The following is a 13,313-nucleotide window of genomic DNA, read 5'->3' as shown; positions in this document are numbered from 1 at the left end:
TGGACTGCTCTGGATTGTTTTTTTGATTGTTTGTATTTTTATTCTGTAACAAAAGAAAAACGGCTGTTTTCTCTTTTTTTTTTTTTGGTTTTGGTTTAAAACAGAAAATGACAAAACTTCAAATTTGGTTTGGTTTGTTTTTAAATTACAAATGAATTACGAAGTACCCAATGATACTTGGACCTTTTACCTTATTCTAGAGTGGGTACATTAGCCTAATTGTTTGCAAATGAAAGTTTGGAGAAAAAGCAAGTGTTGGGAAGATTAACCAGCAGGGGGGACATTTTTAAAACATGGCAACCCACATGGTTTTCGTATAAATTGGTTATAATTATATAAATATATTAATACATTATTTATTAACATTAATAAAGCCATTATAAACAATTAGTAAAGGGTGCCTGCTTAAAAAATGGCACCACTTTTTTCTCAAGTGCTTGTAAATTTGCCACAGCCTTTTTTATTTTGAAAACCTGTAACCGGAAGTCAACGTTTAATTCCGGCTAGCTTAAAAGTGTTGAGCCTCTCTCAATGTTCAACAATGTAGATCCAGGAAGCCCTCCTGAGAATATACTGTCTGTGTCCTGTCTGTACCCTTATGGACATTTCTTCATCTCTTGGTGTCGTGTCCTCTGGATGTCCGCGGGCTGGGACAGATGTGGACGCCGCTGAGAGCGCAAGACTGTCGGTGTGGCTGTCAACAGTACCGGGGATGAATCGGTGGCGTTTTTTCTGAATGTCATTCTCTCCGTCACATCCAGGCAGCAGCATCATTAAACTTTCAAAATGAGGATCTTCTTGTCTCTGCTGAAAAACTCCAACCCCAAAATCGAGTATTACTCCAGGTTCTCTCCGTCCCCGCTGTCCATTAAACAGTTTCTGGATTTTGGTGAGTAGCACTGCAGGGCTGGCATCTTAAAGCAAGGACTTGATGATAAGGACAGTCTGGGGCCTTGTATTTTATCATTTTTACTCACAATATCTATACATTTTCAAGTGTCACAGGAAATCCCTTACTTGTTATTAATAGTGTAAGTGTTCTCCAGGCTGCCCTGAAACATTACACCTTGTTATGATCACATGGCAACTGAATTTGGTGTTTAATTTCACCACCAGAACAGCACAAACAGTCCCGAGCATGCTGATGGCTCTGCATGGTTGCTTTCTGTTGCAGGTTTGTTTACTATGTGGACATGTGACAGTAATCCATGCAGGTATTGTCACTGCAGCAGGCCCATAAGCAGAGGAGGAGGAGGAGGAGGAGGAGGAGGATGAGCACCCCGGCTTTTTAATTACTCATGTTTACTCATCTTATCAGGTTTATTTCCATTTATAGGAGCTCATCTCACAGCATGAATCACTGGACTTTGGTGTTACACCATTGAAAGTTACACGAGAGGTCTGTTTTTGTACATGCAGTGCTTTTTTCTGTCTGCACCTAGAGTCACGTAGGCATGTTCCCTCTGGCACGAGACTTGAAACATAAGATGACAGTGCTGGTAGACACACTCTAGCCGTTTCTTAATCCATCTCTGATTAAACACTGTCATCACTGTTGCGTAATTCATCCTCACAGCTGTAGATTGGATGTGCAAGTACAGGAAGGATCTTTTTTCGCAACAATTCCTCATGGCATGAGAGGAGTTGGGCAAACAGCATAGGTGTGTTTCAGAAGGGAACAAATGAGACGTCGTCCAAGGAGCCGAGTGTGTGTGTGTCATTCCAGGGCTGAGTCAGTGTTTATTGCTTTCACTACCCCATTTTATAATCGAAGAGCCCTCCCTTTATGTTGCTGAATCAGTGGAAGCTGCTCCTTTGACCAGAGGTTTTCTTTCACTCTGCCAGATCATGTTGTTGTCATCCCAAAGACGCTAAAATCGGCACTTCTTACTGCGTCTGTGTGTAGGAGTGTTGAGGTCACACACAGGGCAACACGATATCTGCACAACATACTTCCTGTAAGCTGCAGACGTTCCTTTGAATGCATGATTTGCTGAGACTTTACCATTGTTACTTTTTTAATAGTTAGAAAAACCTGGAACAATTTTTCTCCAACCAGTTTGCTCTGTGTGAAGTGGTTCCCTAGGCCAAGGGTTAATAGGTTGCACATGCTGCTGTGTGAATCTGGTGAGGTACAAAAAGAGCAAAGTCATAGTCATTCTCAAGGAAGACATTTAATATTACACCACAGTAACTCAGTTTCTGTTGTTTACATGTAAAACATAAATCCCCCTAACCTCCCCATGACTCCCCCCTTTCCATTGGGTAACAAGATTTATGATTTCCTTGTAAAGCTAATGTTGGCAGACAGAAAATACACTTCCAGCAAGTTAGCAGAGTTAAAAGTATCATGTTTAAAGGTTGCAAATTGAGACTGACTACAGCCATATACTTATATTTTGGCTATGGGTGGTGTGTGTTTAGAAGAAGAAGATATACTGTATACATCCCTGAGGGGAAATTCAATTATTTTCACTCTGTTCATATACACATGCATGAACAGGACCTATACATGCATTAAAAGCATGAAATATGCAGACATGCACAAACAAAAACAATACATGCATTAAGTTGCTGGTGTTCTTTTACAGATCCACAATCGAGAGCATCCGCTCATACTGTATTTCTGTGTGGTTTTGGTGGGTGTTCTGTTGCAGACAAAAAGGCTCCTCAGAGCCCCCCCTCTCTTTCAGTCATTGCAAACAGCCGCACTCTCTCAAGAGCCAATAACATCGTGTAGGACAATACACACCCCGGCCACCACTTATTCGGACTGTTACCTTCTGGTAGGCGTTATAGGTCCATCAGATCCAGAACCACCAGATTTGCAAATAGCTTCTTCCCAAATGCAATAATTTCACTAAACAAACATAGTTCACTCAGGAACATAAGTCAAAGAAAACTTTATTTCCATTTGCAGTATTATATTTGGTGGTATGGCTCTGTACTGGGGCCCCTCTGCTTTTCCTCAGGCCTACGCAGAAAGCCTCTTCTACGCACCTACGTGGAGAGCCTAAGGCGGAGAGAGCGTACCTCTCTGCCCTTCCACGTGCAAATGAGGAAAGCTTGAGGCAGAGAGAGCATACCTCTCTGCCCTTCCATGTGCCTACATGGAAAGCCTGAGGCAGAGAGAGCAAACCTCCCTGCCCTTCCACAGGCAAATGAGGAAAGGCTGAGGCAGAAAGAGCACACCTCCCTGCCCTTCCATGCGCTTACATGGAAAGCCTAAGGCAGGAGGAGGAGCAGCAAAGGCCCCCCAGGAACAGAACAGAGCAGCATCAAATATACAGAAATGACATTGATAAGTCAGACACATCATGAAAAGGAGGAGCTGGGGTGGAGGCAGGTTGCACAGCAGCTTGCAGAGGAAGCAGCAACAGTTGGCAGGCCAGAGCAGTTTAAATAGGGTGCCCTGAATGAGATTCACCAATTGGTTGCATAGAAAGGAATCATGTGATCTATTAGCTGACACCCTTCCATAAATCAGCTGCTCCATCAGTTGATTGGGCTGTTTGAGATCAGCTGATGTAGCTACAGTAGGATGTGAGCTGAGCTGCCTGAACTAACGCTATGCTCAGTTTAAACAAATTCACTCCACTCACTGCCACCTCTTGCACGTCAACACCTGTACTTTATTTCATTATTGCTCTTTCATTGTTATTGTTTTATTTGTTTCCTTTTTTATGTTGTATTTATTGTACGCACCATGGTGGACTAGCGCTCCAAATTTTGTTGTATTGTAAAGCACAATGACAATAAAGGCGTTCAATTCAAATGTAGGGATGTCAGTGCAAGGGCGCGTATTCGTTGCCTTCCTCAAGGGCACCTTGGCAGTGCCCAGGAGATGAACTGGCGCTTCTCCAGCAAAGAAATATGTTTCTTGGCAGGAAAACTTTATTCCCATAAGTGAAAACCATACCAGACTTTCCAGATTGTCCTGCCACTTTTAATGGTGCATCTGTGACAAATACTTTTTCTTCAGGCAGGGACAATGCTTGTGAGAAAACATCCTACATGTTCCTGCGCAAGGAGCTTCCGGTGCGGCTGGCCAACACCATGAGAGAGGTCAACCTGCTACCTGATAACCTGCTCAGCCAGCCCTCCATCAGACTAGTGCAGAAATGGTGAGACATCCTTGAGAAGTACACTTCATCTTCCTTCCAGACGATAAGGTTTATAATCGTAGTAGTGTTGATAAGTGTCTGTAAAAGTTGCCTTTTGACCTCTTTGCTTTGTTAGGTACATGCAGAGCTTTGTGGAGCTGCTTGATTACGAGAACAGAAAGCCAGAGGACCCTCACGCTTTGAACGAGTGAGTGAATATTTCCCTTATTAAAGATTCATGAACACAAGTACAGTATGATGTACAGTAAGCACAGCTTTGTGAGCCACCCAGCTGTTGCATACTGGCTCTATGTCTGTAGTCCGCTGCAGCTAATCCCGTCTGCTCACATAGATCTGTGCAGACTGTCCAGGTAACAGTGCGTATTTATACTGTAACCACACCTTTGAGATAAACAGCCACACATTACTGATAAACACAGACAGGAGTTTGGATAAGACCGTCTGTTTAGAGAACACACTACCAAGAACTGTCTGCTTCAGTGGAAATGAAAGAAGTGTGGTATTAAGCTTGATACTCTTCCTGATCATTTTTCTGGCCGCCTTAAAAAACTGTTGAGCAACATATTTCTTTCTTGAGATTTATTAAGTAACATCCTCAAAATTACATAACAGGTTCCTCATTGGTGATTGTGTTAATATTTTGGATTTAATTTCCTCCTCTTAAAATGTTTTTATTTTTAGTTTCCTGGAGCTCTTGATTGAGATCCGCAACCGTCACAACGATGTTGTTCCCACCATGGCTCAGGGAGTCATCGAGTACAAGGAGAAGTTTGGCTTTGACCCCTTTATCAGCAGCAACATTCAGTACTTCCTCGACCGCTTCTACACCAACCGTATCTCCTTCCGCATGCTCATCAACCAGCACAGTGAGTCTCAGAAATCTGTGTTTATTTGAATCATGATCATACTGTCTGTCTGAGTAGCTAGTTAATTTTTGTTTTGTCTTTCTTGCAGCTCTCCTGTTTGGTAACGACACTAACCCTGCACATCCAAAACACATAGGCAGTATTGATCCCACCTGCAGTGTGGCTGAAGTCGTCAGTGGTGAGTTTAAAGTCATAAACTTTCATTAACTTTTTGCACACTTGATTGTGTTTTAGATGTAATTTTAAATGCATAAAATGTAACATTACAAAATTCATCTCAATTACAACTCACAAGGTTCACTGACAAAACAACTGTCTTATACTAAACACGTTTTCCAAACAAATACAACATGCTAATGTTATTAGCACAAGCCTATGGCATTTTTCATTGTATGAATTAGCCTAGCGATGAGCAGAGATTTCCTCTGCTCATATGAAGCCAGGATAAATCACACACAAGACTTAAAATGCTATTTTTGTGGAGGCTTTATTGTCTTCACAATTTATTGTTTCTTATCTGTGAAATTAAAGTAAATAAAAGCTTCGTTTCCACTGAGGGAAATGGTTTCAGCTTACAAAAATAGCTAGGAGGTCTGCATCGCTGTGACTTGTAGTTACAATTCTGGGAAGGTGCACGTCAGGCTACAGCGTAGGGTACAGCATACGCTCTACATCGTATCAGAGCTTGACGCATTACACATTATGACACATTATTGTTTTTATCAGCAATTTTAGTGGGGTATCCTACCGCTGATACGCTGATGACACCCACATGTACCTGTCCTTTAAGTCAGCTAATGTTAGCTGTCTGAGCACTTGAATGGAGCGCTTCACTGCTATTAAAAACTGGATGACTTGTAATATTCTGCAGCTAAACTCAGACAAGACAGAAGTAATAATCTATTAAATCGTTTATTTGTCCTCTGGCAACTACCAAAGTTAAATCAGCGGTGTCTTTTCCTGACCTAGAAAAGCTTATTCATGCTTTTGTATTCTTGTGCCTCGACTTCTGTAATACACTGTTTACATACCTCAGTAAATCTTGGGTAGCTCGTCTTCAACTCAAACAAAATGCTGCAGGTCAATCACCCCAATTCTTGTCTCCTTCCTTTGGTTGCCAGTCTACTTCAGAATTGATTTTAAGATTCTTTTGATACATTTAAAAGCTCAACATGATTTAGCCCCCAGTTATATAGTGGAGCTTCTGACTACCTATGCTTCAAGTCGTGACCTGAGGTTCTCAAGCCTACCCTCGCTAGTTATCCCCAGATCGAGTTTGGTAACTAAAGGTGAACAGGCTTTTGCCATCAAGGCCCTGAGGCTTTGGAAATCTCTGCCTGAGGAGATTAGGCTGGCTAGCACATTACCTGTTTTAAATCATTGCTGAAAACATATTTTATAGGAAATATTTCCCGTTTAATGCCTGATTTGTACTTTTGTGATTTGTAACTTTTGTGTTTTATTTCCTTTTATTCTATTTTTGCCTCTGTACACACTAGTTTTCGATGCTCTTAACATATTTTAAATATTGTCATTGATGTCTTATTTTCATGCACTTTGTGAAGCACTTTGTAACCTTGTTTAGATAAGTGCTATAAGTGTTGGTCAGTCCGTCCCATTCTTCATATCTTAAGAATGCTTTTAGGGGATTTCTTCTAATTTGGCACAAATACACTTGGAAGTTTCTGGTTTGAACATAAAAGCATATAAACATGTTCCAATAGTGACCCAAAATTCAAATCTACAACACAATAAATTGCAAAAGTGAAAGGGTCTGAATACTTTCTGAAGCAGCTGTATAGGTTGAACTTTTTTGCTTTGTTGTAAATGTTTGTCCTTATGAGACACAGTTATATCACACCAGCAGCTCTCAACAGTGACCGGAATCAAACAAGTTTGTCTCCACTTAACAGCATGTTTACATAATGATAGTTTCTAAAGAAAACCAGCAGTACGGATCCAAAGCTGCCCTCTCAGTGACCCGGCGAGGAACAGCAGCTACATTAATGACCTGAGACTGGAATCTAAATGTAAACAATGAACATATTCTGCCGGTTCTGCCCTGACTCATGTTGTTTTGCATCCTGTCAGATGCCTACGACACAGCGAAGATGTTGTGTGAGAAGTACTACTTGGCTTCACCCGGGCTGAAGATCGAAGAGTTCAACAGTAAGATTTTTTTATGGCTTCATGCATTTGACCGTTCGTCCCTGTAATCTGTCGCACAGCTGAAATGAAGCAGTGTATACTGTGTAGTCTAGAATGAATGGGTGCAGCTTTGGAGTCCAAATTTAGTCCCATCCTGATTACAATGTTCACCATCTCATTAACTTCAAAAGAGCCAGCTCAGTGTGTGATCTTCCAACACCCCTGTTATTCTTGTCTCACAGTGAAGGCCCTGAAAAAACCCATCCAGGCGGTGTACGTGCCCTCTCATCTGTTCCACATGCTGTTCGAGCTCTTCAAGGTGAGCAGTGCAGCATCACTGGCGGTAACTTAGCTGGTTAAGTGCTCTCTAAGTGTAATTAAATCTGAATGTGACTATAATTCTATAAGGACTTGTGCTGAGCTGAGTTAATTAGCTCTGTGGGTGTTTGCAGAACTCAATGAGAGCCACAGTGGAGCTCTATGAGAACAGCAATGAGGAATTACCACCAGTCAAGGCCAAAGTCACTCTGGGTAAAGAAGATCTCTCCATAAAGGTAAAGCAGACACAAGTACGCACATCATTAAACAAATAATCTGTGGGATTGTTGCTCCACCTCTGCCACGTTCTGTCTTCAGATCAGCGACAGAGGAGGAGGAGTCCCTCTGAGGAAGATAGACCGTCTGTTTAACTACATGTATTCCACTGCTCCTACACCAAGCCTGGAGCCAGGAGCTGTCCCACTGGTACACACATAAAATCAAATCAGTATTGACCCCTGGTCACCATTCCCAAACTTTTTTAGCCCATACATTTGTTAAATGTGGAGTGACCTCTGGGAAATATATTTCTTACACTCTCCCTCCCTCTCCCAGGCTGGTTTTGGCTACGGCTTGCCGATTTCTAGGCTCTACGCCAGATACTTCCAGGGGGATCTGAAACTCTACTCCATGGAGGGCGTTGGCACTGATGCAGTCATCTATCTGAAGGTAAAGTGAGCTAGTCAAATGGGGAGCATGTTGTGTCGGTTATTCTGTGTCCTTAAGACGTGACTCAGCTACGTCAGAGTTTAAAGGGACAATTGGACATTTAGGATAATAAGCTAATTCCCTTTTTTGTTTGCCAAGACTCAGATGAGAAGACTGATACAACTCTTATCTGTCTGTTAAAGGGTAACTCTGGTATTTTTCAACCTGGACCCTATTTTGCGATGTTTTTGTGTCTAAGTGACTAATGGGAACAACAGTTTTGAAATAGGTCCAGTGTTAAGCGAGAGGGCTACAGCCAGACCAGAAACTGCCCCAGAGTCACTGTTGCCAAACCCACCAGACTCCATTCAAATAAACAGTAATTTTAGTGTATATAGAGCCAGCATATTTTCCCATCTAACCATGTAAATTAAGGGTTTATTTCAACCAAACCAGAGCTGGTGATTGTTTGAACAGTGGAAAGACAAACCACTGTGGTATTTATGAGTTTTATTTTGTTTCGATCAACTTTGAATTAAGTGTGTTTTACAATGATAAAATTGTAGTTTATTTACCATTGGAGCACTAACGAACCAGTGACATAATTGGCCTTGTGAAGACCTCCCCAGAGGTTGAATACCTGGGTGCTTCCACACCAGTTTGTCAGACTAGTTCCAGCCTAGTCAGACAAGCATGAACTGATGAAGCCTCTTGGATAAGAGGTGAAACGTCTTCTAAGACAAAACCAAGTCCAGTTGCGTTCGATTCAATTGCCTTGAGATAGTTTATTTAAATGGAGTCTGGTGGGTTTGGCGATAGCGATTTTGGGGCTGATCTTAGTTAAACAAAAAGGATCTTACTCATTAACAAAAAGGTTTATCTGTTTAGGAATCCTTTCCATAATGTTGTCAGACACCTATAATATTATCCTGAGCCTGTCAGTAGCAAAATAAAGAACTTTTGGTGGATGTACATTGACGGTGCATAATTGCCCCGAGTGATAATGTTGCAGCCTATTTTGCGGCTGTCGGCTGCAGCCCTCTCGATAAATACTGGACCAATTTAAAAAAAAATGTTATTCCCATTAGCCAGTTAGACACAAAAACATAGGAAATATGGTCCAGGTTGAAAAATACTGAAGACGGTTAGCTTAGCTTATCTTAGCATAAAAACTGCAAGCAAGAGGAAACTGCTAGCCTGTCACCATTTTAAAGTTAAAAAAGAAAGAAAGAAAGAAAAAAACTACCAGTAACCCCAGAGCTTACTACTTAACATGTTTTACCTCTTCTGTTTAATCTGTGCAATAATGGAAGTGCCATTGTCGGCAAGCTTTTTCCTCTTGCTGCCATTTTTATGCTAAGCTAAGCTAATCGTCTCTAGCTTCAATGTTATATTTAACATCATTTAAGTTTGGTATGTAAACAATTTCAAAAATTGTTATTCCCATTAGTCAGTTACACACAAAAACATGGGAAGATATGGTCCGGCTTTAAAAATACTGAAGACGGTTAGCTTATCTTAGCATAGCTTAGCTTAGCTTAGCGTAAAAACTACAAGCAAAGGGAAACTGCGAGCCCAACACTTTTAGAGTGTAAAAAAAAAAAAAAANTAGCTTCAATGTTATATTTAACATCATTTAAGTTTGGTATGTAAACAATTTCAAAAATTGTTATTCCCATTAGTCAGTTAGACACAAAAACATGGGAAGATATGGTCCGGCTTTAAAAATACTGAAGACGGTTAGCTTAGCTTAGCTTAGCTTAGCTTAGCTTAGCTTAGCGTAAAAACTACAAGCAAGGGGAAACTGCGAGCCCAACACTTTTAGAGTGTAAAAAAAAACAAAAAAAAAAACACCTGCCAGTAACCCTAGAGCTTACTACTTAACATGTTTTACCTTTTCTGTTTAGTCTGTGCAATAATGGAAGTGCCATTGTCAGCTAGCTGTACCTCCTCACTGCCATTTTTATGCTGAGCTAAGCTAACCGTCTCTAGCTTCATTGTTATATCTACTGTCATTTAAGTTTCGGTTTGAAAACAAACATCAAACTTTTCTTTAAAGATAAATAACTGCGAGTTCTTGTGTTCTATGTTTTGTCCCTCCACGTAAAGGCCCTCTCCAGCGAGTCCTTCGAGCGTCTGCCCGTCTTCAACAAATCAGCGTGGCGCCATTACAAGACCAGCCCTGAAGCAGACGACTGGAGCAACCCCAGCAAAGAGCCGCGCGATGCCAGCAAGTCAAAATACAAAGCCAACAGATAACTCTGCCTGACCCTGCTAGCCCTGCCCTCTGCTGGAAGCCCAAATGGCCGCACTCTGCCCGGAGCATGCACGATGAACTGTTGCCCTTGGGTAAACACTTGGTTCAGGATCAGACTTGATTTCACATTCCGGTGGTTAAAGATTTGGAAACGATGGTTGACCTTGACTTATGTCTGTACCCAATGGCAACGACATTCATCAGTGTAGCATGTTGTGGCATAAACGCCGGCTCTCCCAGGATGGAGTTTAAAATGAACCTCTTCCAAATTATAGACCCCCCCAGTGTCATTTAGTCACTGTTGTGAATCTTTACTAACGTCGGCTTCGTTTCCTCCTCTATCGGGCCATTACGTCAGACTAAATTCACCGCATCACCCTCACTTCTCCTTCTGTCTCATGCAGTTTGGCCTCGCTCCTCTTTGCTGACGAGGCCGCTGAATAAGCCTCGCACGGCTGATTGAGTGTCTCTCCCACCGTCGGCGAGGGCTTGTATTCAGTTTCTCCCTCTCAAACACAAGCAGAGTCGGGGGGTTTGAGTTTCAGTGCGAATGGGAAGAGGAGGAGGTTTCATTTCCTTCCTTTGGGAGACTTTTTTGACTGAACGCACAATTAGGCCAGTGTGTCACTGGCATAGCAAAGACTTGTTTGTATGTAAGCCTGGGAGAATGGAAGACAGGATTGCCTGTAGATGAGAAAAAGGGATAACTTTTAAAAAAGTGTAAGAACAAATGCATCAGGAGTACATTTTATTTTATGAAGATTCATGTCAAAGAGAGAAAGCCTTACATCTAACATTTGATGTTAAAATCTGCCTTTAAGGCTCCACTAGAACTTACAGTTTATTTATAATGGAAGATTTTTATTTCAGTGTTTTGTTTATATCTCACCCTCTCACATGTAAAAGTCACCTGAACTCCCTCTTACACAGTTGACCGGCAATACTGACGCTCCATTTCTGCTTTTAAGCCAGCTTTGCACCCTGATTGATCAACTAAAGGACCAAAGGAGCATCTGTAGGATGCCAGGTAAACGCCTAGTAGCTTCAGCCACACCAGCATGATGTATCGTACAAACCTGCACAGAGAGGAATGGACCTGTTGCATCTAACGAGGACTATAAACGTGGGAATACATCGTTACATCTCCTTTCTACACCATCCTACCAACATTTGAGACCCGCTGTGATCGATAGGCAACCTGCAGCTCTCAGCTTGAACTTGTGACCCTAACAGCGCTTCATCCAGCCAGCCTTGTGACTCACCCGTAGTGTTACTAACACGGACAGTCTGCTGAATGAGTTTGAAACAAAGCATGTGTATTTTTAAGATGTGCTTTTTTTGTTTTTATTACCACGTGTGGAAATGATAGAATTGGAAGATACAGGTGAAATGCAGAAAGATCTGATACCTGACAGGGTTTTTATTTATTTTATGCAGGGACACAGTTAAAGAACTACCTTTTCAAGCTTTTACTATGTTGTCTTTTACTACTAATTATCTGTTTCATCGGAACAAAATTACTTTTAATGATCTTTTAATGATTTTTCTTTAATTATTTCTTAAAGCATATGGACAGTCCACTTCATTTTCTTTATTTAAACACAAAGGAAATCACGCAGTGTTTGGAAAAGCCAGCAGGGGAAACTAATAATGGAAGCAAACTGCATTCACTTGAGAAAAAAATATTTGCCCCGTTTTTCTGGATTAACAAGATTATGGCAGGGATTCGATTTTGATTTACTGGTCCATCTACATCCCAACCCTCGCCTATGGTCATGAGCTCTGGGTAGTGACCGAAAGAATGAGATCGCAGATACAAGTGGCAAAAATGAGTTTCCTCCGTGGGGTGGCTGGGCTCAGCTTTAGAGATAGGGTGAGGACCTCGGACATCCGGAGGGAACTCGGAGTAGAGCCGCTGCTCTTTCGCGTCGAAAGGTGTCAGTTGAGGTGGTTCGGGCATCTGATCAGGATGCCTCCTGGGCGCCTCCTGTTGGAGGTGTTCTGGGCACATCCCACTAAGTAGGAGGCCCCAGGGCAGACCCAGAAGGGATCCCAGATTGGGATAACATATCTCATCTGGCCTGGGAATGCCTTGGGGTGCCCCAGGAGGAGCTGGAAAGCGTTGCTGGGGAGAGGGACATCTTGGGTGCTTTGCCTGTCCAGCTGCCCCCGCGACTTGGCCCCGGATAAGCGGATGAAAATGGATTGATCAGATAATCTCAGGATTCTAAGAAACGTTTTCATGTGGATTGATCAGATAATCTCAGGATTCTAAGAAACGTTTTCATGGAAAAAAAAAATCTGTTTGTTTTTCTCAATTAATGATGTAATAATCTTGTTAATTGTTTTGCAAGTTCCACCCGTTTCAGCGTGGGTTTTCTCCAGGTACTCCAGCTTCCTCCCACAGTCTAAAGACATGCAGGTTAATTGGTGACTCTAAATTGTCCGTAGGTGTGAATGTGAGTGTGAATGGTTGTCTGTCTCTATGTGTCAGCCCTGTGATAGTCTGGTGACCTGTCCAGGGTGTATCCTGCCCCCCCACAACCCCTAACGGGATAAGCAGTTACGGACAACAAATGAGTCTTTATAATTCTAAGTCCCAGAAGGTGATATTTTAATCAACAAAAGATCATCTTGTGCGTACAAGTTTAAAAAAAAAAATCACCTTCCGGGACTTTAGGAGCTCCATATTTTTTCAACGTACGATAATAATAATATTTTTAATTCAGAAAAACAAGAGTATAGTTTTTTCATGAAAACTTTCCTTGGAATTCTGGGATAATAATGTCATCAAAAAGCTTTTTTTCTTCAGTGAATGCATAACGCTCTCATATCTCTTGGTGCTGAAATATTGCGTCAAACCATCAGATTTTTATCACATAAATCACATTCAGGAACTTTTCTCAAGCACTTTACTGACCCGAGGTGTATATTTATTCTTCAAATAACTTT

The 13,313-nt window shown here is 41.7% G+C and overlaps 1 protein-coding gene across 1 annotated transcript; it reads left to right on the top strand.

Annotated features, from left to right (window-relative positions):
- Positions 1–513: 513 nt before the first annotated feature.
- pdk3a (pyruvate dehydrogenase kinase, isozyme 3a) lies at positions 514–12,606 on the top strand. Its single transcript, XM_050056279.1, has 11 exons — positions 514–889; positions 3,983–4,124; positions 4,240–4,311; positions 4,806–4,990; positions 5,079–5,168; positions 7,082–7,159; positions 7,381–7,457; positions 7,591–7,692; positions 7,775–7,882; positions 8,012–8,125; positions 10,214–12,606. The coding sequence occupies exons 1-11, from the start codon at positions 787–789 to the stop codon at positions 10,361–10,363; spliced, it is 1,221 nt and encodes a 406-aa protein (XP_049912236.1). The 5' UTR covers positions 514–786; the 3' UTR covers positions 10,364–12,606.
- The last annotated feature ends 707 nt before the right edge of the window (positions 12,607–13,313 follow it).

This window comes from Epinephelus moara, chromosome 11, assembly GCF_006386435.1.
Source record: "Epinephelus moara isolate mb chromosome 11, YSFRI_EMoa_1.0, whole genome shotgun sequence".
Lineage (NCBI taxonomy): Eukaryota > Metazoa > Chordata > Actinopteri > Perciformes > Serranidae > Epinephelus > Epinephelus moara.
The sequence above is the reverse complement of the archived record's forward strand: the minus strand, read 5'-3'. Positions and strand labels throughout refer to the sequence as shown.

Excerpts from the sequence above, each read along its gene's own strand:
- pdk3a (XM_050056279.1), top strand. The coding sequence starts at position 787 with ATGAGGATCTTCTTGTCTCTGCTGAAAAACTCCAACCCCAAAATCGAG. Across the intron at positions 7,160-7,380 it reads GAAGATCGAAGAGTTCAACA|TGAAGGCCCTGAAAAAACCC; the intron begins GTAAGATTTTTT and ends CTTGTCTCACAG. Across the intron at positions 7,693-7,774 it reads AAGAAGATCTCTCCATAAAG|ATCAGCGACAGAGGAGGAGG; the intron begins GTAAAGCAGACA and ends TTCTGTCTTCAG.